This window comes from Mesocricetus auratus, unplaced genomic scaffold (assembly GCF_017639785.1).
Source record: "Mesocricetus auratus isolate SY011 unplaced genomic scaffold, BCM_Maur_2.0 Super-Scaffold_100048, whole genome shotgun sequence".
NCBI lineage: Eukaryota > Metazoa > Chordata > Mammalia > Rodentia > Cricetidae > Mesocricetus > Mesocricetus auratus.
The window spans coordinates 6,721,672-6,749,511 of record NW_024429225.1 but is presented as its reverse complement, the minus strand read 5'-3'; the positions used below and the strand labels follow the sequence as shown (position 1 = coordinate 6,749,511).

At 44.5% G+C, this 27,840-nt stretch overlaps 1 protein-coding gene across 1 annotated transcript in view; it reads left to right on the top strand.

The window, feature by feature from the left end:
• Positions 1 to 25,400, top strand: part of Gch1 (GTP cyclohydrolase 1) — a 32,814-nt gene extending 7,414 nt beyond the window's left edge. The window contains exons 2-6 of the mRNA XM_005085804.4: positions 9,279 to 9,388; positions 13,392 to 13,447; positions 20,952 to 20,983; positions 21,828 to 21,912; positions 23,415 to 25,400. Of these exons, the coding sequence (XP_005085861.1) occupies positions 9,279 to 9,388; positions 13,392 to 13,447; positions 20,952 to 20,983; positions 21,828 to 21,912; positions 23,415 to 23,541 (410 nt within the window). The 3' untranslated portion in view covers positions 23,542 to 25,400. The remainder of the gene's footprint in view (positions 1 to 9,278; positions 9,389 to 13,391; positions 13,448 to 20,951; positions 20,984 to 21,827; positions 21,913 to 23,414) is intronic.
• The last annotated feature ends 2,440 nt before the right edge of the window (positions 25,401 to 27,840 follow it).

Sequence of the window (27,840 nt, the reverse complement as noted above, 5' to 3'; positions counted from 1 at the left end):
AGCCATGAAATATGGCTGACATAATAAAAATTAGGAATTTTCATATGTTAAAAATCAATACAAATGAAATCAGGTGATGAACTGTGAGGAGCCATTTACCACCCCTGTCCTGGACAGTGGGCTGATGATTATATAAGAAGAGATGCTGGGGAGTGATTGATCTCACTCTATAAGAGAAACACAGATCCTAGATACATGTACTCTATTCTTTGTTGGATTGACAAATATACAGAAATTTGATAATTATGTTATTAAAATGATAAGAAGACACGATGTATTTTCAAGGCTAGTTACTGCATGAAAATGACTTAAATACCATTGTCTTAGGATGACTAGTATTGCAGAGGCTGACTTTTGTGTGAAAATGGTTTGTATAGAAACAAAATGTTGTGTTAGGAAACTGAATGATACCAACAGTTACATATTACCAAGGGATGTGGGCAAGCATAGAATGTGCAAATACGCTTCACAGTTGTCAGCTGAGCAATGCTAGTGTCAGGGCTCCAACCCCTGTAGAATCAGAAGTTCATCTATAACCTTCAAGTCTTCTAAAAGTTGATAATCTGTTATTGACAGGAAGCCTTTCTAATAACAGATTAATATAGAGGTGATACATGCTATATATAGTAAAAACATGTATAAAAACCAGGAGAGATCGTTTTTAATGAGCTATACAACTGCTCAAGAAAAGATTGGCAGATAAGTCAACACAAACTCATGACCACAGCAATGGGAGGCAGCTATGAAATCATGATGGTTCTACCGTTAACAGTTCTGTGGTGTCAGGCATTGAACCTGGGATCTTGTGCGTCTTAGGCAAGGGCCCCACCACTGAGCTGCATCACCAGCCCAGTTAATGCTTTTCCAATTATGATTTAATACTGAAATGTTTAGACATTTGGCTATAAATGGCACAGTGTGGCCTATACTTACATGTGTCTGGAGGAAGTTTCACTTTGTGTGCATATATGTTCATGTGTGTGGAGGCCAAAGGTTAATACTGAGTGTCTTTGTCAGTTGCTCCTCCACCTGGTTTTTGGGACAGTGTCTCTCCTGAACTTGTCGCTCTCTGATTGACTAGATGTCCTGCAAACCCCTGGGAATCCTCCTGCCTCTGCCTTCTCAGTGCTGGGATTATGGCCACCATGTCGTTTTTTTTAAATTGGTTCTGAGGGATCTAAACTCAGGTCTTTACGCATGTGCAGTCAGCAATTTACCAACAAGCTATTTCCCTACCCTAAATATTTACTTTAAAAATGGATTTGTGTATATTTCCTAGGTAGCAGTACATGATTAAAGCAGACTGCTGTCAGTGTACATTTTATACATCCCTTAATTTTATAAACGTTGGTAAACTACTTGATTCTGATACCCACCTCCCCAAATTGTCAGAAATATCCTAACCAACCTGTGTGTAAGTAAATTAACACAGCTCAACTTCATGGGTCAACTGTACTTTAGTATATTTAATTTTCTAATTTCATGTTTGGAGTTTCAAACAAATTAAAAATAGTGTGACAGCCATGGTATGCAGCTTTAGCTCAGTGACAGAAGTGCTCCCCGCTCATCTCGCGGTGCAGTGTATGGAGACGTGGCAAGCGTGTGAACTGTGCTCAGCGGTGTGCTCAAACCCTGCCAGACAGCACCTCCTCGGTCCCTCCACGGTGACTGTCCCACAGACTCTGAGCTCAGCCCCACACTGCCAGCCAGCACCTCCTCAGTCCCTCCACGGTGACTGTCCCACAGACTGTGAGCTAGCTCAGCCCCGCACTGCCGAGCCAGGTTGTCTAATCAAGACCGAGTCCTCACAGGGCTGCGCAGGTCCGTCCATTGCAGTGTATCACCGGCGCTGTCTACCCAGTTGCTTTTAGACCATCGTTGAGCACGGAGAGACCAGTTCCCTCCCAGGTTGCACAAGCAATGCCAACATATGTAGTAGACACAACGGAGACAGTGAGTCTAGTCCTACAGCTGCTGCTGCGGCTATTCGCGAGGTTCACGCTGTTTCCCAGTAAAAAGCACGCTGCAGGAGTCCCTGGTCCACAGTGGTATCCTAATGCACAGTCACCACGCAACAGGCTGCTGTTCATGTGCGAGGCCAAGACCTTGGATTGCTTCCGTGTTGGCACTGGTTCCCCCCATCAAGAGCAAAAGCAAAAGTTGGGTGGGTGAGCAGTTGTTTCTCTAATTAAAGCCACACATCCAGCCCCTGCTGGTAAGGTCACTGGCATGTTGCTGGAGGTTGGTGACTCAGAGCCTCTTCCTATGCTCGGGTCTCCAGAGCCCCTCCCATCCGCTGGTACACTGCAAACCCTTCAAGCTCAGGAGGCTTGGAAGTGGTTAGCAGCGCCATGTTGCTCAGCTGTCAGCGTTGATCAGGGTGTGCTTCACTAAAGAACAATGTCTAAACACCAACATTTAAATATTAGGGAAACGTTGCAAAATATAAAATAAAAAGGGAAGGGAACTCTGACTGTTAACATCCCAAGCACAAGCCAGGTCTGGCAAACAGTGTCAGTCCTAGATTACTTGACTTAAAAACAATAAACTCCCGCAAAAAGTAATGAATATTTAAACAAATATTTTATATACCCTAGGAAAAAGCATTTTTAGCAAAACAAAAATTAAAGCATTCTTTTATCCAATTATATATATATATATGTATGTATTATAGAAAGCTCAGTATGACATTTCTTTTCCTTTTCTCCTTTTTCCTCTTTTTTTTTTTTTTTTGACCAAGTCTCACCATGTAGACCAGGCTGGTCTACACTCATAGATGCCCACTTGTCTCTGGGCATCACACCTGACAGCAGTTCTGTTTCAAGTGACAGAACTGATAGTAAGTAAGGAAGTTAAACATTCTTGCTTTCATAGAAATTCCTCAGTATTACAGGAGCCTGAGCTGGACAGTGTCCCCACAGGGTCCCTGATGAACTTGGGAGGATGATGAGGATGTGAGGGAGCATAGGTGGGTAACGACAGCAGGAGACTGTGGAGGGGCTCTCTAGACTCGGGCATTGCATGCTGGGAGGGAGGAGAAACGGGGGCCAGGCAGGCAGCCTGGAAGGGGCCCAGCAGCCCAGCTCTAAGCTTTGAGTCACGTGTACTTGCAAAGCAAATGCACTGAGGTTTCATCTAATGTCCAACTAGCTGCTGTGAGGGAACAGGTCAGTGTGAGAAACACACTGGCCAAGCTAGTTCAAACCCAAGACTAAAAGAACTGCAGTTCTCTCTGTTGGCTATTAAGCCGCCATTCTCTCTGTTGGCTATTAAGCTGTCATTATGGCAAGACCGTACGCAGCACTGGAAACTTTGTCCCGGGATTAAGGAGACGTGGATGTACATGCAGTCCTGTCCTGATGCTTTGGTCAGCATCACTCACATATACAGAAGCAACTCCATAGGAGTGCAATGGGGCGAAAATCCCTGTTGCTAGGACACCCCACTACCGACGTGTGTCAAGCTCCTCTGTTGCCAGTAGGCTAAGAGCATACACATACAACCATGCACAGCACCAGTACTTGATTAATAACAAGCTATTGTGTTCCAGGGTGGTGTATTTGCTATGCTAAACTCTTAGTTGTTATTTCAAAGCTCTTAACCATGGACAGTGCCTTGTGGCGCCTGCAGAGCCTCTTCATCTTGGGTTCATCTTGCCACTCGATTTCTCTGTGTGCGCTTTAATCTTGTGTTTTGTTTGTCATGACCTTAACACAATAGGATCTATGCATAAGCATGTACAGATACACCCAGACACACACTGTTAATATGTAGTCTCCGTGTATAGTAGGTTGTGTAAGCAAGTTCCATGGTACTCATACAGTAACGAACTGCTTAGAGATTGGTTTCTCAGAGCATAGCCCTATCATAGCCAGACATGGTGGCACATTGTTGTAATCCCAACACTTGGGAGGTGAGGCCTGGGCTACCTGAGACTGTTCAAAAACAAGCAAACAGACCAAAAAACAAAAACATATCTCCATCATTAAGCAACGGCTTTATTAAATACAGGAGGGTAAGAGCTTACACATAACTCTGTCCCTTAGCTGTATAATTACCGGCGTGTCTATAAACTTGTCCTCTTTCCGTTTTATACATGGTGGTAATACTGCTTCACCTGACTTCCTTGAAGAATTAAGAAACTGCAAGGGGCAATGGATGCTTGGTAGAGTCCCCTTTCATGGTGAGGGAGAACCGTGGGATTGGCTTACAGCCTGTCTTAAGAATGTGAGCTACTTAGTCCAACAACCCCAAGGTACCTTATCTCTGGGGACATCTTGACCACGTGGAGAGACCGCTTGCTGGTGTTTGAGACATGGCTGAAACACTGAACATGTGAGTAAAAGCCTCTGGTTGACTCTAGCCCCAGATAGAGAGGAATATCGGCCAGACACCACCTCTGCCCGTCTCATTCCTGGTCCATAGAATCTGTAGCCCTAAGAAGCTCTCTGTGGCAGACTCCCTTGGTTAAGTACTGAGCTGAACTCAAGAAAGCCAGTAACAGAGAGGGAGGACTGATGATCAAAGGGATTAAGACTGGGCTGGTTTAACCCCCAGAAACAGCTGACCAGACAAAGTTAACTCTTGAATCCCAGGCATTAGCCTGGGAATCCAGCATGGGACTGATCAAGACCCCCTGAATCTGGGTGTCAGTGAGGAGGCCTAGGGAATCTATTGAGCCTTGGGCAGCAGATCAGTACCCATCTCAAGTATACACACGGACTCCCATCCAACAATGTGAGGTGCACTCTCACCCTGAACTCTTGGGGAAGGGTCTAGGCCCTGCCCTATATGAAATGACAGACTATGGACACCCCCATGGAGGGCCTCACCCTCCCTGGGGGAATGAGGGGATAACGGGGGGGGGGGGGTTGGGGGGAGGGCACGGGAGGAGGGGAGGGAATGGGAGAGGGACCTGGAACTGACTTGTGAAGCAACCTTGTTTCTTATCTAAATTTAAACTGGAAAATAAAATATAAAAATAAAATAAAATAAAATGAAGAACAAAAAAAAAAAGAAGCTCTCTGTGGAGCACTCACTTCTGGTTATGCAGCAGAAGCATCTGGAGCAGATTCTGAGATAAGGATACACAGAATTTGCATTTGTATGGAGTAAAGGGAGAGCCTTATAACAGTTCCAGGCTAGAGATTTAAGTTCCTTAGTTACCAGTGGCAGGCTGATAGTTGGAGAGCGCCCGAGTGCATGAAGGAGAAGAGGGGAGGAGACGTTAGATATCCGAAGTTGTTCCGGGTAGGTGTGAGAGAACTCGCAAGCTAACTCTGAAGGGGTCTTGTCTTGGTGCATGGTGTTACAAGGGCGCTGTGGAACCACCCAAGCGGGAAGAAGGAGCATTTTCTCTGGGAGTCTGGAACCCTACTTCCCTTGCAGCTGTGGAGGCACGAGACCCAGTGACACAAGTGCTGTGGCCTTGGGAGCTTCTCTGATGTTAGTGATGCTGGGGGGGGCTGGGTCTGTGATACACAAAATGTTTTTCCTCAAACAGGACAGGCTTATCTTTGATGGCACCTTTAAATGATTGAAGTCTGGGCAAAGGCAAAGAGTCTCCATGCCCTGGGTTGTGTTGTCCCCTTTTCAATCCCTGAGCTCCATTGTCCCTCCCTCCTTTATTTTTTCCCCCTAAGAGCTGTAGGCAGACCCTGTTATATCTTTCCTGTCCTTGCACACTGAAGGTTCCAAAGCCATCTTTCATCAGGTTCGAATGCATCAAGTATCATACCCTGGCCTTGCGTGCCTTCCCCATGCCCAAAGCAATGGAAACAGGGAAAACAAGCTCCACCGATAGGAGGTTCCTGGGGTAGAGTCCATCCCTTTTGTCTTTCTCCCTGGCAGACACAGGGACTCTCAGAGGATGGGTCAAGTTAGCATTACAGGTCTGGGACCTTCTCAGAAATCAGATTCTGTGATGCTTCATTGCTTAGAGGCGGCAAGTGCAGTGGTGGTGTGGACCACCCTTAACTTCAGGAGGCTGCTCCGGCTTCCTTTGTGGCTGTGACTAACAGACAGTAGGAGGGAGTGTGCTGCGAACCCCGTTTCCAGGGTTACCTTCTTGCTACCGATAACAGGCAGGAAATTAAAACAATCTGTGATAAAGCTTTGTTCTTATTATCCACAGATGGCAGCTTTCAGATATGTGGGAGTAAAACATAAGTAAATATAGCTGGGAAACTTCATTATTGAAGAAAAATGACTTGGTGTGGTCAAGTTGATAGCCTGGGTTCTTTTTAATGAAATGGGACATAGGCAGCATACTAGGGTCTCAGTTCTACACAAAGCATTAGGCCTTATGGGGACAACTAGGTTTCTTCTTGGTTTGATTCTGAGTATATAAATGTTTATATGAGCTCAAAGTCAAAGCTGCATGACATGGGCTGGAGAGACGGCTCAGTGGTTAAGAGCATTTGCTGCTCTTCCACAGGACCCGAGTTCAGTTCCCAGCACTTCCTACTCTAGTTCCAGGGGATCCAGTACCCTCTTGTGTACTCCACAGGCACCTGCACTGACATGTTCAACAGCCCACCCCATACACACAATGAACTCATGTTCAACAGCCCACCCCATACACACAATGAACTCATGTTCAACAGCCCACCCCATACACACAATGAACTCATGTTCAACAGCCCACCCCATACACACAATTAACTTAAAAAAATCCTTAAATATACAGAGTATATTTCTCTTTTTTTTTGGTGTTTTCGAGACAGGGTTTCTCTGTGTAGTTTTGGAGGTTGTCCTGGCACTCGCTCTGTAGATCAGGCTGGCCTCGAACTCACAGAGATCCGCCTGCCTCTGCCTCCCGAGTGCTGGGATTAACAGAGTATATTTCAAAACAGTTTATTTTCAACTGTTTCCCTTTTTTCTTATTTGTAACCCTTTATAAGTAATTGTTTTATTAGCTTTGTGATTTAGACTTCTACTGTTTCTTTTGGGGGACAAGCATATTCATATGTTACACATGGAAAAAATTAAGTGAACTTTATTAAGGTACAACCAATACCTCCCAATTCTACAGAAGATGTGAATTGGGAAACACACACACACACACACACACACACACACACATATATATATATTTACATATATAGTTATCTAGCCACTAGGACAACAATATGGGCCTTGTCTACACCCCAAAAAGTTTCTTTCTGTCATTTTGAAGCCAAATCCTTTCTCACTTCTCTGCCTCCTCTCTGCTACTATGCTTTAGCCTTTCCTAGAATTTCATTCCTAGGACAGTCATGTCTCACTGTGCAGTGTCTTCAGACTACACACAACTGAACTGGAGGGACTAGCTAGCTCATGACGAGGAGACACAGCCTCTCAGACCACAACTGCATATGTCATCTGCCGTTGGCTGAAGGCTGCTGTGCAGAGCACAAGAGTAGCCTTTCTCATTTCCTCCGGACTTTATGCCATCAGAGACTCGGCATATTGTTACCCAGGTAGTTCATTGTGTTTTCACTGAGTCATACTCCATTGTTTATGCATTGCAGTTGTTGGATGTCTTTTTTTAAATTTTGAAGTAATTTTAGATTTCAGACAAAATCACAAAGATGGTTCAGAGAGTTTTCATATACCATTTGACCAGCTTCTACCAAAAAAAGTCTTACATGCCCACAGTATAATTACTAACACTTAGGAAGTCAATGTTGGTATACTGCAGTTAACTACATATTTAATTCAAGTTCTGATTTTAGTTTTGTTTTTTCCAGACAGAGTTTCTCTGTATTGTTTTGGAGGCTGTCCTGGAACTCACTCTGTAGACCAGGCTGGCCTCAAACTCACAGAGATCCACCTGCCTCTGCCTCCCGAATGCTGGGATTAAAGGCGTGCGCCACCAATGGCCAGCCTGATTTTAGTTTTAATTGCACTTAACTATTGTATTTCGCTAATCTCCTCAACTCTGAAAACTTCACTGTTTTTTTATGTTTATTTTTATGACCTTAATGATTTTTTCCAAAGGAATAAATACTCTTTGAGCTGTACCTGATGGTGGACTCCTATCATCCCAGCTATTCGGGAAGCCAAGCTGTGAGCCGGGAGGATTAGCCTAGGTAATTTAGTGAGACCTTGCTTTGAGAAAAAGAAAGAAGAAACCTCTATTTAAAGTGATCTTACAGCGTAGCATAGTCCTCAGTTTTAATACTACACAGGTGATATCCAATATCACTGTGTTCTAGAAATGACTCAGCTGCCCAGGTCTGCCAGGTTTCTCCACTGAAAGATGCTGTCTCCCCCATGGTGTGCTTTGCTTAAGATCCAATAGCCAGCTGGTGACAGAACCAGACTCCAACTTAGCCTAACTTAAGGCTGACTCTTATATGTGCTATGTAGTTGTGAGAACTTTGAAGATTTCCTTTGCCAGAGAAAATGGATGCTTGAAATCCCATGATTTTCTTTTGTTCATTCAGAAACAATGTTTTGTTGTCAGTCTCAGTCATATTTCTCATGTGACTAAATATTCTAGTGAGCTGTATGTGGCTTTATCATGATATTAAACTCTTGGAGAATTCAGAGTACTTCCGGGAATACCAAGGGGCTATATTTAAACTGCTTTCAGAAACAACCAAAGGTTAGGGCAGAGTGTTCTGCATAGGAGACGACTAGCAGAGAAGGAATATTTGCTTAGATAATGACAGAGAGCTTGCCCCTGCCCTGTGCTGTGCTGTTCTGTGTGTTTAAACCCTACACACATCCATTCCTGCTGGCCACACTGGTGACTCTCCTACCACACATTCCCAGGCGACTCCAAATACATGAGCCCAGTGACTTACACATGACTCAGTAGCAGAGCCCCTGAAGGTCAGGCAGTGGGGTGGGCGTTTGCACAGCTCTGACTCATGGTCTGCCTGTCTAAGGGAGAAACAGCTGTGGGTGGCTGCAAAGACATGCTCCTCTCCCCACACCCATCTCAATTTACCGTGTGGATTGGGTATTCCCAGATCTTTGAAGTTGCACACTGGCTGTCTTGGTGTTATCTGTTCTGCCAAGCTGTGAGAGCAGAAACAGCCATTACTTTGTCATACCTCTCTCCCCTTCCTCCAGCTCATGATACAAATATATTTTGAAGTCAACATTACTCATAAAATATTGTCCCAAGGATTTTTATATCAGTTAAAGAAAAAGACTGCTCACTTAGGAGGGAAATTCAACTAATTTCATTTTTATTTTCTTAATGTTTTAGTGAGGGTTTAAAAATATTTACTGTCTTTTGTATTTAACCAAGCTGGCTTTTCTCTTTTGTGTTCTCCTGATTTCAGATGTCCTGAATGACGCTATATTTGATGAGGATCATGATGAGATGGTGATTGTAAAGGACATTGATATGTTTTCCATGTGTGAACATCACCTCGTTCCTTTTGTGGGAAGGGTAAGGTTCTTCTTGTTGCCTAGTAATTTAAGAATGTATAATGAAAGTCTTAAATTAGGATAATGATATTTAAAACTGTCAACTGATCCTTAATATTCTTTATTTACAGTTTACACAAGCATTTTTTTTTACTCTATCAATTTTGGCTAACCTAATAATTGGAAATTTAAGCTGGGCTGTGGGAGGCTGCACTCAGGAGGCAGAGGCAGGTGGATTTCTGTGAGTTTGAGGCCAGCCTGGTCTACAGAGTAAGTTCTGGGACAGCTAGGGCTACATGGAGAGACCCTGTCTTGAAAAATAATTTTTAAAAAGGAAATTTAAAAAGAACCAGCCAGGAGTGGTGGTATGTGCCTATAACCTCAGCGCTCATGAGGTAGAGGCAGGAGGATAGAGTGTTTGAGGCCAGCCTGTGTTGCACAGAGAGACCTTGCCTCAAAAACAAACAGAACAGAAAGAAACCAAAGATGATCAGAACCAGCCTTTTGTCTTTGATGCTGTGTTAGGAGGCTGGGATGATGAAGTTAAAATTTAACCATTTAGGGGTGGTCGCTGAAGCTCTGAAAAGTGTGTTGTATTTTGAGTGAACTGTTTGAACCGAGATTCATGCGTGCAGAGTGTGACATCATGACATGAACCGGTGTAACTGCAAAGTTTCTAAAGGCAGAGGTTATGGTATTAGTGGCTTTAATTAGATTCTATCCCTTTTACAGCAGGAAAAGAGAATCCAATGCAAGCTAGATAGTAGTAAGTCATGTAGTTGTTATTCAATGCACCACTGAGATCATGTATGTTTACAACAAAGAGATGTCCTGTTGTGTTCACTATCATAATAGTTTAATTCTATTTTGACTTCTTGTTATTAATTTTCCAACAGAAGACTTGTAGGGAATAATATAAATATTTACCTATTATCTAAAGTTAATAATCTGCTTCACTTTTTTGTTAAACTATTTTGTTTTGCTTTCTTATGGTTGTAAAACATAGAAATAGCACAACACACAGAGATGTGTTTATTTACATTATTATACATTATTGCTTTGTACAAACTGCACTTCAGTGCTTGGTAGACGCTTGTGTGTTCTTTTCTTGCAATTAAAAACAATATGGTTGCCAACTTTCATTTGGTGCACATACGCATACGTTTTTGTTAGGGATGTATCTAGGAGTAAGACTGTAGGACCATAAGTGTGTTGTGGGGTATTTGATAGCACTGGGATACCCTAAGACTGTGCTAATAAAGTTAACCTTGAATTGGGGATGGAGCCAGGTACTAGTTGACAAGAATCAGTCATAGAGTATATGGAGGACCCAGGATATGTATAGAGAGGCACAGGAAGGAATAGGGAGGGACTTGGAGATTCACAGGCTTTTGGACTTCCTCTTCAATCTGGGAAGTGTAGAGAGAAGGTCAGCTGGTCACTCTTCCACCATTTCTTTGATCTGTCAGGTTCACCCCCAATATCTGACTCCTTAGTCTTTGTTGATAATAAGTGTGTCCTTGTTCAACTTACTCCCTGTTGATCTTTGGCTCTGCAAAGTGGTTGTACCAGTTTGCTCTCCAAGGAGCATGTGGAAGTTATCAATATTTAATATTCTAACAGCACTTGGTACTTTCCTCTGAAGTATAGTATTCAGTACAGTCTCCATCCATCTGTCTGTCCATCCTATCTATCTATCTATCTATCTATCTATCTATCTATCTATCTATCTACCTATCTATCTATCTATCTACTATCTATCTATCTATCTAATCTATCTTATCTATCTGTCATATCTATATCTATCTATCTATCATCTCTGAACACTTTTATAAGAAAAAAATTGAACATATGTAATAGCAGAAAGACAAGTATTATGGAGTTCCATGTTCCCATCAACCAGCACCAGCAGTTTATCAATATAGGATCAATCATATTATACATAGCCACTTAATGGTACTATAGTAAGGCCAATCCCAGATCTTATTTCTTCCATAATATCTTCTAGTATGTTTCATAACAGATAAGGATGAATAAATCTTGGTAAGTTAGCAATTGGTCTTTCACCATATTAATGACTGCAGCATTCTTTATGCATAGTACTACTTATAATTAATTGGCATTTCTGAAATATTTACCAAGTCATGCTAAACAACTAATATTTATCTCTAAAATATTTTCTTACTCACAAACCACTACAGAAATCAACAGTAAGTATGTCCTAAGTAGCATTAGTAACCCATGTCTAAGTTTTTCCATTTGTTTCAGAAAATTTTTAGTGTTGGTCTGTCTGAAGAAGGATCCAGGTGATAGTCACATTAGACCATTAGACTTAGCGGTAGAATGCTTGCCTGGCGTAGACAAGGGCCTATGTTCAATCCTCAGTGCTGAAAGAAGACGAGAGAACCCTGTTGGTCTTTACCCTGCACTTGGTGTGTCTTCTGAGTGTTGTTTATTTTGTAATACCTCCATATCCTCCTATTGAAGAGCCAAGGCTGATTATTCTACAGAGTGCCCAACCCTCTGGATTTGTTCACACAACCCCGGGATTGCCTATAAACTAGATTAGGTTTGTAGTATTAGGCTGAACATTTCTGACCTAAGTAGTTCACAGACTGCTGAAGACTTAATATTATCTCACACCAGGAGGCATGCGATGTCTGGCCATCCACAGGTAATGTTGAGGGCACCCTTTTGCTTACCCTTGCCTTATTTTGTGGTGAGAAGTCTAGTGTCTTGTCCAAGCTGACTGGGACAGACTCAGGGCACTCGGTGCTGTTCTCAAGTCTTCACTGCTTACCCTGTTGCCTTCCATGATGACCCCATGCTGGTGCACTGTGCTTTCTTCCTTCTGTCCACCAGGAAGGCAGTTCTCAAACTTTTATAGCATAGTGCTAAGTACTGCTGCTACTACATGGATTCTGTGAATGTATGGTCAGTATTATGTGAACACGTGAAAACTGGTCCATGCTGGCATTTAGCATGCAGTAGTATTGGAAGCTTAAATTTGGTCGACCGCCAACAAATGGCCCCTTACTTTATTAGTCCTTTTTTTGTTTTGTTTTGTTTTTTTGAGACAGAATTTCTCTGTATTGTTTTGGAGGCTGTCCTGGAACTCACTCTGTAGACCAGGCTGGCCTCCAACTCGCAGAGATCCGCCTGCCTCTGCCTCCTGAGTGCTGGGATTAAAGGCGTGCGCCACCAACTCCCAGCTCCTTTATTAGTCCTTTTAGAGGTATGTTTTCTCATAATTTAAGTCTTGTCTCAAAAGGTGGTAAGATTTACACTGTAGATATTCATCCACTGATACATTTTAATATGCCAGTGTTCCAGTACTTGGGAGGCAGAGGCAGGTGGATCTCCCGTTTGAGGTCAGCCTGGTCTACAGCATGAGTTCCAGAATAGCCAGGGCTAACCAGAGAAGTCCTGTCTCAAAACAACAACAACAAAACAAAGAACCTGGGTCACAGGTTCATTTTCTTTAAGAGCTGCCATTTGTGACCTTTTCCTTCTGTGTCCCCTTTCTTCTGCCAGGATGATGGAGTTCTCCGGCAGCTTAGGAGGGACAACTAAGAGTAAAAGGACAGGAACATTGTGTGGCAGGGCTCAGGGATGGGATTCTTAAGGTTATGTGACACTCGTAATAGCAACATTTATATATAGTTTCTGCAATTTAAAGGAGTCTCTTCTGATTATACCTTGATATTATAGGGTCATTTTCTTCCTTTTTTGAGTGTCTTTTTCCTAGATAGAGGAAAAACTTTCAGATTTGAATCGAGAACTGAACTTTGCCAGGAACATTACAACTTTACTCTTGCCATTTCAGCAGCAAGTCTGTTCTTATATGGTTTTTATTGTCTTCTACGGTCTATACATAATTTGAAAATATGTACGGAACTGCTTCACAAGTTTTAAACGTGTGTTGTCACAGTGATAAACTTACATATGAATACACTATGGTCTTCCTATATCCATTTGTGTTGTTACAAAGAAGTGTTAGCTAATAATTTCTCGTTTCCCTGAAGGTCCACATCGGCTACCTTCCCAACAAGCAAGTCCTTGGCCTCAGCAAACTTGCCAGGTAAGAATGAGCTTTATGGAATTGTTCCTATCTGCTGAGACCCTCAAGATTTTTTTACCTCCACTCTGTGGATATAACTTAGAAATTATGTTGTAATCTAAAAATATGTACTAGCAGCTGGGTAGTGGTGGTGCATGCCTTTACTTCCAGTACTCGGGAGGCAGAAACAGGTGGATCTCTGTGAGTTTGAGGTCAGTCTGGTCTACAGAGAGAGTTCCGGGACAGCCTCCAAAGCTACAGAGAAATCCTGTCCTGAAAAAAAAGAAAAGAAAAGAAAAACAAAAGAAACAAAAAGCCCACAAAAGTCTGTACTTGCACAGGCAACCCTACTTTCAAGATCAGAAACACTGTGTCTCTTCCTGTTTCAAGGCCTGTTCCTCTCTCCCCCAGCCCACCACTGACACATGAACTCACAAATCTGTAGAGATTTCCCCAACTGGAAAAGATCCAAGATTACCCCCAGTCTGGCCCTGGGTCTTAAGGGGAGGTTAGTTAAAAAGGAGGGGAAGAAACATGTGCATGGGTCTAACTGCACTGCCTTTATATGGTGGTCAGGGAATAGAAGAACATTTGTATATGTGGAGAACAGTGCCAAAAGAACTGTAGGAAATACTTTTGTGTTTATATAAGTCATGTAGGCAAAGCACAGATCCAGAAGATTGAATTTGGTTTCAAACCCTTCCATAATAAGGCCTAGTCTTATGAAGACATGTCACATGCTTCTTACATTCAGTGAATGCAAGTAGAGGTTTTAGATTGTCTCATTGTTCAAGATTTTCTGCCATTTTATGTTCACAAATTGAACAGAAACAAGTAGAAACCACATCATGTTAGTGAGTTTTCTCCATTCTCATGGTGCTTGAAAGGGCTTGTGGTTATGCAGCCTTCATATGTTCTTTATTGGGGTTTCCCTCCAATATGAATCCTTCATGTTATCAAACAGATCTGGATTGATTGATGCTTTTCAACATTGCTTACACAGATAAGTTTTCTCTCTAGTGTGTGTGTGTTCATGTTTGCGAGGGTACAAAAAGGAACGAAAAAGTGAAGGATTTCCCACATTGTTGTACAATAAGGTTTTTCTGCACTGCCCACTCAATGTATGTGTTGGAAAGTTACTCATAAAAACATTCATAGGATTTCTGTCAACTGTGAACCCTTTCATGTGTGTGAAAGAACTGAACAAGTGAGGGATTTCCCTTTTGTTTACATAATGGGTTTCTCTCTAGTACGAGGTCTACTGTGTCATAGGAAGAAATAGAACCAGTGAAGGTTTTCCCACATTCCTTAGATACATGGTATTTCTGTCTGATGTGAATCGTTTTGTGTTTCAGAAAGCACTGAGGAGAACTGAGGGTTTCCCATCCTCCTTACATTTCTGTCTTCTCTCCGTATTCCTGATATCCCTGGATCTGAACTCCAGTGGGCATACTTAGGGATGAATGGCCACGTGGGACTTTTGTACTCGTATTGTCCCTGCGTGGTCTTACACGAGGAGGAGTTTTCTTATTTACTGTGTGGTCTGGAGACCAGGTAAAGGTTTCTGTGTATGAACCACCTTTTTTGTGTTCTGACTCTCTGTATCACTTCACTTTGTAGCTTTCTTTTAGAGTTTTTTTTTTCTAATAGTATTCACAGTGTTCTGGCCTTTCCATTATTTTCTGTCTCCAAGCGTTTAGAGAGTTGTGGTATTTTAACCAGGACTCTTGGAGGTCTCACAGCAATGGGAGACAAGCCCCTTGGGGGCTCTCTTAGCATGTGAGATATGTGTGTATGTTTAACTTTTGACAAATCTGTGTGTGTGGCTCTGGATTCCACTCGCTGTTCTTTGCACCTGTGATGTGTGTGTGTTTTTCAGGCTCCTGCACTGGAGTCCTCGTGTGTTTATTTATCAGGCTCCTGCACGCGAGTCCGTTCACTTCCAGGTCACTTGCCTCTGCAGATACAGGGCAAATCACCCTTTACTTTGCTTACTCTCATCTCTTTTCCTTACATGTTCATGAGTTCAAAAAATCATTTTTGAGCTGGGCATGATGGCACACATTTTTAATCCCACCACTCAGGAGACAGAGGCAGGCGGATCTCCGTGAATTCAAGGCTAGCCTGGTCTGCAGAGTGAGTTTTAGGACAGCTGGGGCTATGTAGAGAGACCCTGGTTCAAATAATAAAACAAAGCAATAACAAAAAAATTGCTCCCACTTTTATTTGGGATTTGGGGAGAAGAGGTGATGTGTATACATAGCAATTTGTGTTTAACTTGGAATTAATGTAAGAGTCTATGTTCATATATTTCTGTTAGGTCCTATCCACCAGTGTTTTATTGCTTCTAAATGTCCTCTAATGTTATAATGGAGTTAGTAAATCTTGGGTTATCTGGGGAAATACTGGGAGGTGTGTGTGTGTGTGTGTGTGTGTGTGTGTGTGTGTGTGTGTGTGTGTAGAACCAAATGAAGGGGTAGGTAATGAATGTGTAGTCATTGCATTTAAAGCTAAGTTTGAATCACTTGATTGAGGTTACAGTGACCTCAGTCCCAGTTGGAACAAGTGAATCTCTGCGGCTGACTGTTCTGTGGCTTGGATGGGTTATAGTGAGATTTGCGGTAGTCCTCATCTTTTTCGGAGTCTGTCTAAACCTGTGGAGTTTGAATGAGAATGCCTCCCGTAGGCTCATGTGTCTGAACAGTGGGTTCTCAGCTATTGGCACTGTTTGGGGATCTCGGATGTCTGACCTTGGTGAAGGAAGTATGTCAATGGGGGTGGTCTTTGAGGTTTCAAAAGCTTCATGCCGTTCCAGTTTTCTCTCTGTGCTTAGTGCTTTTAGTTTAGAATGTGAGCTCTCAGATTGCTGTTCCAGGCTCTGTGTCTGCCTGCTGCCATGCCTCCCCACCAAGATGGCAATGGATTCCTATTCCTCTGGATCCATAAGCCCAGATAAACTCCTGCCTTTATAAGTTGGCATGGTCATGATGTTTTATCACAGCAACAGAAAATAGTAGTCTTTCCCCAGTTACTTCCAAATAATATTAAAAACAAATTTATATATATATCAGCTGTGAGTAATAGTACCGTCAGCATGCTTATTGTACACAGTCATAGGTCTAACATTCTGGTATTCTCTTTTTCATTAAGAATGCAAATTCTAGCCAGGCGGTGGTGGCGCACGCCTTTAATCCCAGCACTCGAGAGGCAGAGGTAGGCGGATCTCTGTTAATTCGAGGCCGGGCTAGACCGATAGCCTCCAAAACAATACAGAGAAACCCTGTCTCTTAAAAAAAAAAAAAGAATGCAAACTCTATACTTTTATCATGGAAATTCTGGCACTGTTGAAACTGTAACAGACTGTTTATATGGGCAAGATGGAGTTGGGATGACTTCCATACTAAAAATTCATGGAGAACTATAAGCTTACATGTGCTCTTTTTATTTCCTTCTCTTTGGTTCTGAGGATCAAGCCCAGGGCTCCATTCAGTCTAGGCAAGTGAGTGGCCCCGCCACTGAGACATACTCCCAGACCCCTGAAGACCATCCCCCGCTGATCATGACCAGCAGTATGAGCAATGGCTTCTAGGGTGATCCAGTAGGGTCATGGAATCAATGATGACTCAGAGGCATAGGAGGGCAGTCTTGATTCTGTCCTTTCCTGGTGAAAAGATGGTGAGCAGTTAAACCTTCCATGAAGCAATACAAACAAGCTGATAGTTCAAGTGAGGATTTGCCGTTGTGCTAATAAGATTAACACTTAGGAATAAAAGAGAGCACCAAACCAAGGCACTGAATATGTGTTACTTTCACATTTTATAAAAATTGAAAGAAAGGGTCTGTTAAACAGAAAAGTCAACTGAGATTTTTATCCAGCTGCCCATTTCTTTTAGGAAGTAAGAAGGCTTAGAGAGCAAGGAGTAATAAAGAGGGCTATGTCTTAGCAAAACCTTCCTATTCATTTTAATCTTGTGTGTGAAGTTTGTTGTGTGCTCACCTTTAAATGCATGACCTTTCTGTTCCTGTAAAGCCAAATATCAAGCAGGAAGGCCTTGAGTTAACAGGAGGATACCAGAAGTGAGCTGGTTTGGTTCTAGGGGAAGTCTAGCATAAACTTATATCAAATAGAAATCTTCTTTGTTGCTAAAAATCTGTTTTCTTGCCCTAGGACAATTGAATGAATATAATTAAAATTTGAATTTGGAATTGTAGTTCCTGGGGATAGCCTTGGTCAACCTGTGTATTAAGATACCTGGTATGCAAGGGTTCTCTAGGCCAGCTACTGCCATGGCCAGGGAGAAGGAACCAGCCAGAGAGTGAATGGGATGAGGTAGCTATAGCCACAGGAATGTACACCCCCGTGCCCAAGGCCCTGGGTTCAATCCCAAGTGCCCCAAACAGGGTTGTTTTGGAACTCTTAAGTGCAGCGCAACCATGGTAACAGTCACGTGTCAGTGCTAACACACTGAGGCAGAGGAGTGCCCAGGATCCTAATGGGGTACGGTTGGTGGTGATTGAGAGATGGCTCAGTCCCACAGCTTCTAAATATCCCAATACTTCAAAGTCCGAGTTTTCTTCAAAGATCCAGCATCTCTGTAAAAGTTCAAAATCTCTCAACTGTGGGCGTCTGTAGGAAAAAATATAAAAAATTAGAGAAACACTTTCATCCTCCAGGAGGGAAGAACCAGGGTACAGCCACACAGAGGTCCAAGCAAAGCCACAGTGCAGCGGTGTGGAGTGCCGTCTCGGTTGTCTGGGACTCTCGTCCCCTGGGCCTGGGCGGCTCCATCCCCTGGTTCTCCACCCACAGCACCAGGGAGTCTAACAGGCTCAGGTGGCTTTCCTCCACAGCTGCTGCTGTCCTTGGTGTCATCCTGTGGTACTGGCACCTCCCAACTCCTCGGGTCTCTGTTGAGGCTGGCTTGCACTTTCACCAGTGCCCTCTGGGGCTCTTTTCAGGGACTCTGCCCCTGCCCCAGGGTGCCAAGTCTCAGTTTCTCTCCATGACCCTTCCAATCCCAGTCCTGGGGCTTTTACTGCAACAGAGGCTGCACCTTCACCAATGGCCGCTCCTGCCCGTCCTCTCACAGTGCTGAGCATCAGCTGCGGCCCTCGACCCTGTGGCTGTAGGACTAGCAGCACGTGGGAGACTCTTACACGTTACTAAGAAGCCAGCACGAGGTGCAGCCCTGGGCAGCTCTGGATTACAGCTTCTGTGTGCTGACCCTAAGGAAACTCTCTTAGGACATTTCCCCACAGTGGTGCTGGTCTCTTCTAAATCACGGCCGGTTGGCCTGCATGGATTGTCCCAGCAAAGCAAAGGTTTCACTTCAGCGGTGCTAGTCTCTTGTTACTCACAGCTGATTGTTCAACTCCAGTTTATTAGACACTATAGATTCTTTTTTTTTCTTTCTTTCTTTCTTTTTTTTTTGTTTTTTGTTTTTTGAGATGGGGTTTCTCTGTATTGTTTTGGAGGCTGTCCTGGAACTCGCTCTGTAGACCAGGCTGGCCTCGAACTCACAGAGATCTGCCTGCCTCTGCCTCCCGAGTGCTGGGATTAAAGGCGTGCGCCACCACCACCTGGCCGACACTATAGATTCTTAATTCCAAATATCACACGAATGTCCTGATAGACACCAATTCACTGTGAAACCTCACAAACCTGACTTCCATTGTCTGCATTGTTCTCAGCATTGTCCTCACAAGTTCCCACAACAGCTCATGGAGCACTGAGCCCTCAATGGCTTTTCCAGGCCAAAGTTCCCAAATCCTTTCCAATCCTCCTATAGCAACACAGTCATGTCTGTACCAGCGATAGTCCACTCTCTGCTACCTGTTTATGTCCGATTTAGGGTTACTACTGCTGTGATAACACACCATAACCAAAGGAAGGTTGGGGATGAATGGGCAGAGAGATTGGGCAGGGACACAAGGCACGCACTGAAGGGGGCATTGTGGAGGATGCTGCTTAATGCCTTGTCCCCCATGACTTGCTCAGTTTTCTTATTACTCTCCTGGACCACCTGCCCAAAGATGACCCTGACCCCAGTGACCCGAACCCTCCCACATCTACCAAGAAAATGCCCTGTAGACTTGCCTACAGGCCAGACTCGTGGGAACATTTTCTCAATTATGATTCTCCCTTCTCAGATACGTCCATGTTTATGTCAAGTTGAGAAAAGTCAAACAGCACACATGCCCCTTACTTGAAAAATAAATGATTATAAGCTCTCTGAGCACAGGGAGCATGTTTACCACATAACCAAGTAGGTACTCAACTCAATAAACATCTACATGAATGATTCACCGTCTGCCTCTCCGTACTGGGCATGGAACCCAAGGCCTTGTGCATGCTAGGCAACTGCTCTACCACTGAGCTATACCTCCAGCCATGTGGATGGTCCTCTTGATATGAAAGCAACTCGCCACTAGAAATAGACAAGCACTTTAGGTGATTAAAAGAAACGTCAGTGACATTCCCATTAAAGTGTGGTGTGAAACAGACACCCAGTTTTACCACCATCTGCCTAATATTACATCCTCAATTCTACCTAAGGAAAAAAATGCCAGAAAGAGTTTTTAACTATAAATCAATGACATCTACTACTTACTTGACATACAAATCACCTAAAAAATGTCAGAAGTAATATACACAAAACTTTACCCCAGTAGCTCCTTTCTCTGGTGTTAAAAACCACTATTTTTCTCAACCTAAAACAATACCCCATCTCTTCCAACATTTTAAGCCATTGGGGGCCCAAGAATCAGAGTGGCTCCTGCCATGAGGGATCCCCTGACTTGGTGGTATTCCTGCACATAAGTGTATCTATGTAGCTAAAAAGGAGCAATTTGCCAGAGAGGTGTATAGGTGTGTGTGACTCTTGGGTGGAGTCCAGATCATGAGCAAATAACTTTTTTTTTAAAGAAAAGGTCTATAGCGTGAATTTTGACACCTTCACATGGGCTGGCCACACTGCCACCTGGCAAGTTTCATTGTAAGTCCAGGAGCCTGTGGTTTAGGAGAGCATTAATCCTGTGAAATACTTACATAACCCTTTCATAAAGAAATGCCCGAAGAAATCTAATCTGCTCTAATATGATTACTCTGATAGATTTAGGTGGTTCAGTAGTTGGCCTACTATTAATTAAGAAATGCCTTCTTATTTTTAACTTGAACTTTTAAACTCCGATAAGACAATATGATTAATTAGAACACTTGAGTCTTAGCCTGAAATTGATGACCGGGCAGCATCAAGGGTTGTCACTCCCCTGTAATAATGGTTTTCCTGAGTTGAATGCTACACTCGAGGACTTACTAGTTCTCCCTGTGTCTCTTCAAGGACATAGGAAGCAGAGCTACTGTGTGACTGGTGGTCTCTGCTTGAAGGTTCTCTCTCTTCTTCCCATAAGCCATCTCTCCTGCCCACAGCCCCCCATTGCTGCCACTGAGTCCTTTTTTGTCTCATGAGGAAGGTTTGCCAAATTTATTTCAAACCTATGACTAAAACAATTCCTTCTTTTCTAGGATCGTAGAAATCTATAGTAGAAGACTACAAGGTAAATATTTACAATCCTTATCTACAGAAACATTTCCCCCACAGAACGAATAGTTTTACTCTGTTACAAACGTAACAATTTACAAAGGGCAGGAATGGAGCCCTGCGAGGGAGGCACGGACAGTCTGTTTAAGCCTGTGGAGGAAACCCTGCCACGCTTCTTATCCCTTCTGTGTTGGTGCATGTGCCAACGTTTTCAGGTCAGATTGTGCACATTTAAACAAACGTGGGCTCATCTGTGATTGGCTTCGTCCCCCCCCCATTTTCTTTTCACTTAACACACATTGAACAACCCCCACACCCCTGACCTTGTCACTTCTTTCTGTGGCTGTTTCAAATCCCATTGTGTGAACTAGTCACTAGCCAGTCTCTGCCCTGGTAGACATTTGGGGATTTTTTTTTTGGTCCGTTTTCCAACATTGGCATGGTTCTGAGGACACCTTCGTATGCATTCAAAGACAAGTTGTTTTTGTCAGCATTAGAAACTGAATTATTTAGGTTCCAGCATCAGTTTTCAACAGCCCAGCAGTTAGCTTCCGTGCTTACTCTGCTGCAAGGTAATTAATTCCTCACTCCACTCTGCATCTATGGAGATGATGCTTGTGAGTCAGGAGCTGGAGGCCGGCGTTTCCCCAGGACCTGAGTGCGAGTGAGGACACACACCAGGGACTTGTTTGAAACGTAGCAGGTAGAATAATCTTGGAGAAAGCTGGTGTGAGTTAGATGTTAAGTCCCACAGAGGTCTGCTTTGTAAAGATCACAAATTGTCCACAGGCCAAAAAAAAAAAAATCTTCCAGTTGTGTGTGTCTGGCTTTTAAACCTATCTCTCTGTCACACCCCACAGTTCAAGAGCGCCTCACCAAGCAAATCGCGGTGGCCATCACAGAAGCCTTGCAGCCTGCTGGTGTTGGAGTAGTAATCGAAGCAACGTAAGTCCAAGCCCCCTTTGAATGGTCTCAATAGTACCAACAGTGACCTCCGCCTTTAGTGCCGCTCTGCTTCTCCAGGACCAAGCAAGGACCGCTTGCTGCTCCTTCCTGCCTGCCTTCCTGCCCCACTGTGGTGCTGACCGAGGAGCCAGGGGGTAGGAAGGGGATTTTTGCGTTGCCTTTGATCTTATTTGAATCCTGTGCACGCGTGTGTGCTGGTGGTGTCTGTGGAAGCCTGAGGTAGTCACAGGTAGCTGTGAGCCCTCTGAAATGGGTCTTCGGAACCACACTTGGATCATTTGATGTTCTCTTAATCACTGAGCCATCGCCAGCCCCTGGTTTTTGTTTTTATCTCTCGTGAATACTGTTAGCTTTGGGGAGTCAGATGTATCACTGCAGAATTCTATGTGTGAAGTCAGTAGTATTTTTGTGTCTTGCCTTTCTCCTTAGCTTTTTTTGTGAGTGCACATTTGTCAAATAGAAAAAAAAAGCGAGAATTGGTACAAAGGGCAATCAAAAACATGGTTTTTAGAAAGCACAAATATTTTCTATTTTTCAATTTAAATGTTAACTGAAGTTTTGGTAAACAGGAAAACAATCCACTGATAATCTACAACACGGTGTTTTGATAGCTCTAAGACTGTTTGAGTGGGGGTTAACTGCCCCCTACTTCCCAGACATTCATCATTCCTCTATAAGTAAAAACATGCAAATGCTTCCTCCTGCCTTTTCAAATAATGCGAACAATGTTGTCATCCCTGCTCACCCCATGCTACAAGAGCAGGCCAGGATTTCTCACTGGATTTAGCTGTAACTCGGAGCCCATCTGCCCAGCTCCGTGCTTCCAGCCTCTGGGAAGCGCTGTTGTGTTCCAGGAGATAAATCCCTCAGATCCCACACTGGATCGCGCGCTTTCTGTGTCTGCCTTACTTCACTCCACACACTGATCCCCAGACATCCTTGAACTTGGAGGAGGTACGAGAATCACATGCATGGGTAGGCAGCTCTCCCCTGCTATGGCAGTCCTGGAGTGTAGGGAGAGACATACCTACCCGTAGTGCTGAACACACCCAGAGGGACCTGGGTGTGTCCTCTGCCTTTACCGTGTTGCTTAGCCATACTGACTGCCTCTATCCTCATTCTGCTGGCAACACCGTGTCCCAGAGAACCTCTCGGGATGCTGTCGTTGGCATGGTGCCATCATGGGCAAGCACGACTTCTGGATTTCTCTTGGTTTTAACACTTTTCATGTGTCTTCACCCAGGAAGAACATTAGGCTTTCCCCTTCCGGTAGGTTGCATCGAGGCCTAACCCCAAATAGGAATAAAAGCTGTAGGACATAAAATGAATCAAGGAAAGGTTTGGTGTTTTCCTAAGAAGGGGGGTTTGACGTGGTTAGTAACTGTTGAACTGGAATTAGTCTTTGCCCTGCTTTTTGTTTAACTGAGAACGAGGCAGCTCTGCCTGTGCCTTTGAACCGTGTCTGCTGACTTATTTCATAGACACATGTGCATGGTGATGCGAGGAGTGCAGAAAATGAACAGCAGGACCGTGACCAGCACCATGCTGGGGGTGTTTCGGGAAGACCCAAAGACTCGGGAGGAGTTCCTCACACTCATCAGGAGCTGAACTTCTGCGTGCGCGTGCCCTGGTTTGCAGACCCCACTGCTGCCGGGGTTACCCGTCTCAATCATGCATTCCAGTTTCAATTGTTACAGATGTGAACTTCATTTCTCATCATGAATTGTATTTAGTAATTATTTATAGATAAGTCAAATAAAAGTAATTGACCAAGGGGGGGGTGAGCCTTCCGCTTTCTTCTTGCCGCCTTCTTAGTGGCGATGTCTAAAGTAAACTGACCCCGCCGTTCAGATCCCCAGGTGCTGTCAAGGAGGAGAACTCATGCTGTGCTCGAAGTCATTGTTAGCGGAGGGCCCCGGACATTGGAGGAGCTGTGGCCACTGTGCTGGGTTCCCCGCTCCCAGTGGACATAGTGTAACTCCGAAGGAAGTGCTGGGGACAGTAGGTTACAGAGAGCATTGCTGTCTGCATTTGAGACCCCAGACCCCACTCTGTGTTGGTCTGCGAAATCGATCGCCAGTGACAACTGCTCAGTATGTTCATTGACTGTCTACCTGTAATGCGAGTCTCTGAGGGAAGGTGGGGGATGCCTGTCTTTAATTGTGCTGTGCCGTAGAAAGGCACCTTCTGTATTTTAGAGTCTGAGTAGAGGGAATTCATCCCTAGAGCTGCTTATGAGTTCATTTTCATGTCAGCGCACAAGGATGGAGAGGGTTGACTGTGCCTTGATGAGAACGTCGAGCCGTTTGGAGTGTAGGTACTTCTGCCACCTTTTAGGAAAAGTCATTACTTCATAAGTTTATAAGTGCCAGCTCTACAGGTGACTAGCCATTGCCGACTTCCTGTTAGAAGTTCTTGGAAGTTACTTTGTCTATTCCAAGGAGATGCTTCATAGCATTTCAAAAACTCTTAGGAAGTATTTTTCTAAGTATTTCCAGGATCTTTTGAAACCACCTATCCTGTGAGCCCTGCAGACTCCTATCTCCTCTAGACTGGGAGGGGCATGGAATGGGCTGAGGGAGACCTGCATGGTGGCTGTGCCCACAGCTCTGGGCCACGCCATACTGTTGCTGCTGGTGTCTGCAGATGCACTGGGGACGTTGGCCTAGTTTCTTTCTTGTCGGTGTGTGGCTTGGCTTATTACGACTCACTTTAAACACCCTGCACGGGGGCAGTGTGGGCCAGGTTAAAGCACAGTATGTAGCCCCCTGTGAGCACGTGTGCACACGCGTGCGCGCACGCACGCACCTGGTCCATGAAGAGGTCTCCCACTGGCTGACAATGCTCTCAATGGATCCCTGTTGTCCTGCCACTGCCACTTAGACACTCATTAGCCTATGGTGAAGCAAGATGATGGAGCTGACTTTTTATTTTATTACTATTACTTTTTGATCTCTGTCTTTCCCTGGCACTTTCTATATCTAGAATTTCTAAAGCACAGTCAGGTTGGTTTCGAGTTCCTTTTAAAATCTGACCTGATAACGATGTTAGCCCACTTGCTATTCAGACATTCCCAGGTAGAACACTAAGTACTCATGTTTGGTATTTTAAAGTAAAAACCAGTGTGACTTGACTCTGAGGGCCAAAGAAATTGTTTGCCATACCTTCATCTCTTTGGAGTGATCATTTGTATCCCCTCTGAGTAGCTCTGTTGGCTCATTCCCTAGAAGTTCTCAGCAAAAGCCTGACATGTCCACAGGCTAGTCTCGTCAGTACCTACAAGGTGACAACCTTGTCTGTTTCACTCTGTCTGTAGTGCTATCTGAGACACTGAGTCCATTTGGGGGTTTTTAAGAATTTGATGTATTTACATATACCTGTTCAATGACATGGTTTGGATTTTCTGTATGTGTATGTATGTTCCTGAAGTTGGTCTTATTTAAATGATTAAAAGTGTTATAATTTTGTTTCTGTGACTGTTTCTTTCTCAATCACCAGTGTAAGCCCAGTGTATCAATTCATTTGATTGTTTTGGTTTTGTTTGCCTAAAATACCCATCACAGAGGCTTTGTTCGTCAAGTAAAGTGTTAGAGTACAATCTCCACGATGACACAGTGTGAGACTCTGATAGTTCCTCTTTGGTGTATGACGGGAGTGGTACTAACTGCAGCCTCCCCGGGACAGACGCTGCTCCTGTGTGAGAAGCTGACAGGAAGGAAGGTGGCTTTGGGCAGGCCGTAGGAAAGGCCTGCTCTCTTCCTTAGGAGGGCTCTCCCTGGGGACGACCGGGAGTGAGATGCAAGGGGTTTTGCTGTTTGTTTCTGCTCTGTGAATGAGTCCAGGTGCCCTCTTCCTCAACGCCTTCTGTATTGCTCTCCCGGACAGTGGTTCCAGCCCTCGCTGGCTGGCTGTGTGTCTACGTTCCGGGCATTGGAGTGTCCCACTGATGCTTACGATATCCTGCAGATGCTGAGTGCTGAACCTGGCATTCTGAGGAAGGCATAACCCCAAGACAAAGTTCCAGGCGTCAGAACTGAAATGCCCAGCTAAACCCAATCTGTTGGTCCTGACATTTCTCTCTGAAGCATATACATGTCCTTGGTCACCCAGAATTGAAAGGAAAGCTTTCCAGAGGCAATGCATGCTTTAATCCCTGTGCTCAAGAGGCAGAGGCTGTGCATTTCCGTGACTCAAGGGCATCCAGGGCTACACAATAAAACCTTGTCTCAAACAAAAAACAAAACAAAACAAAAAAAAAACCAGAAAAAAAAGAAAACCCTAACAGCAACAGAACCAAATCAAGGCTTTCTACCAACCTATCGTGGCTGGCCCAGGTCCTTCATAGACAGGAGAGGAAGCCTTAGGTGATGAATTCAAGGGGAAGTGGATCCTAACTACCATATTTCTCCCAAAGAAACCTGGCTTGTTTTTATTATCATTGTGCAAAACATGCACAGCAGTAGAGATACTAGCATGGGAACCCCCACACACTTCTTACAGCTTCTGACATCTTGTCTAAACCTCTGGACCTGGATCTCCACCCCAACTTGACTGTTGTGAAACAATTCTTAGCACGGTTTCTCCCCCTCCCCCTCCCCTCCTCTTCCTCCTTCCTCCCTCCCTCCTTCCTTTCTTCTTCCTCTACCTCCTTATCCTTTTTCCTCTGGCCCTGCCCTTTTGAAACAGGCTTCAGTCTTAAAAGGCCTGCCACATGGCTTCTTTAGCTTCTTTAGGGGGGTTGCTTGGCCGCCAAGATTTTGGTTAAGGTGGAAGGTTGTGCTGGAACCGGAAATAATGAAGCCTACAGGACTTTGCATCTCTTCTAGGACTTTCCCTAGGAACTCCAAGAACTAGCTTGGGCTGTAGGAGTACTTGGATTTCTCCACCCTTGTCTTCAGTTCCATTTTGGTTACCCTCTGAGCAGGAAAATCTGTCTTTGGCTGGGGTGGAGTGCGAGGATAGTGACACTTTAGGTCTTGTACCTCTGTCTGTCTGCTTCCTTCCTCCCCCTCCCTCTCCTCCTCTCCCTCTCCCTACACACACACACACACACACACACACACACACGCACGCACACACACACACACACACACACACACACACACACACACACACACACACTGCAGCCTAAAACAATTCTGAGGATTGAACCCAGGGCCTCTTACGTTCCAGGCAAGCAAGCACTGATCTCCAGCCCAGGCCTGCAGCAGGCTCTTCCCTTGTCTCCCTCACAGAGCAGCAACTCCCTGTGAGTCCTGGTGGGGTCAGCCTCTAAGTTGCCTGTGGCCGTCCTAATGGTCTGCTCTCCTCTCTACATTCTACTGCTTGTTCTGTACACAGCTCTGACCTCTTAGGAAAGCCTTAGCTTTGGAACTGACCCTGGCCAGAGAAGCAGGGTTTGATGGTTGATGAACACCTGGAGGGTTCACTGAGTGATCCTGCGGGGGGGTTCACTGAGTGATCCTGCGGGGGGGGTCACTGAGTGATCCTGTGGGGGGGGTTGACTGAGTGATCCTGTGGGGGGGTTCACTGAGTGATCCTGCGGGGGGGTTCACTGAGTGATCCTGCGGGGGGTTCACTGAGTGATCCTGGGGAGGTTGACTGAGTGATCCTGTGGGGGGTTGACTGAGTGATCCTGCGGGGAGGTTCACTGAGTGATCCTGCGGGGGGGTTCACTGAGTGATCCTGGGGGAGGTTGACTGAGTGATCCTGTGGGGGGTTGACTGAGTGATCCTGTGGGGGGGTTGACTGAGTGATCCTGTGGGGGGGTTGACTGAGTGATCCTGTGGGGGGGTTGACGACTGAGTGATCCTGTGGGGGGGTTCACTGAGTGATCCTGTGGGGGGGTTGACGACTGAGTGATCCTGTGGGGGGGTTGACGACTGAGTGATCCTGTGGGGGGTTGAC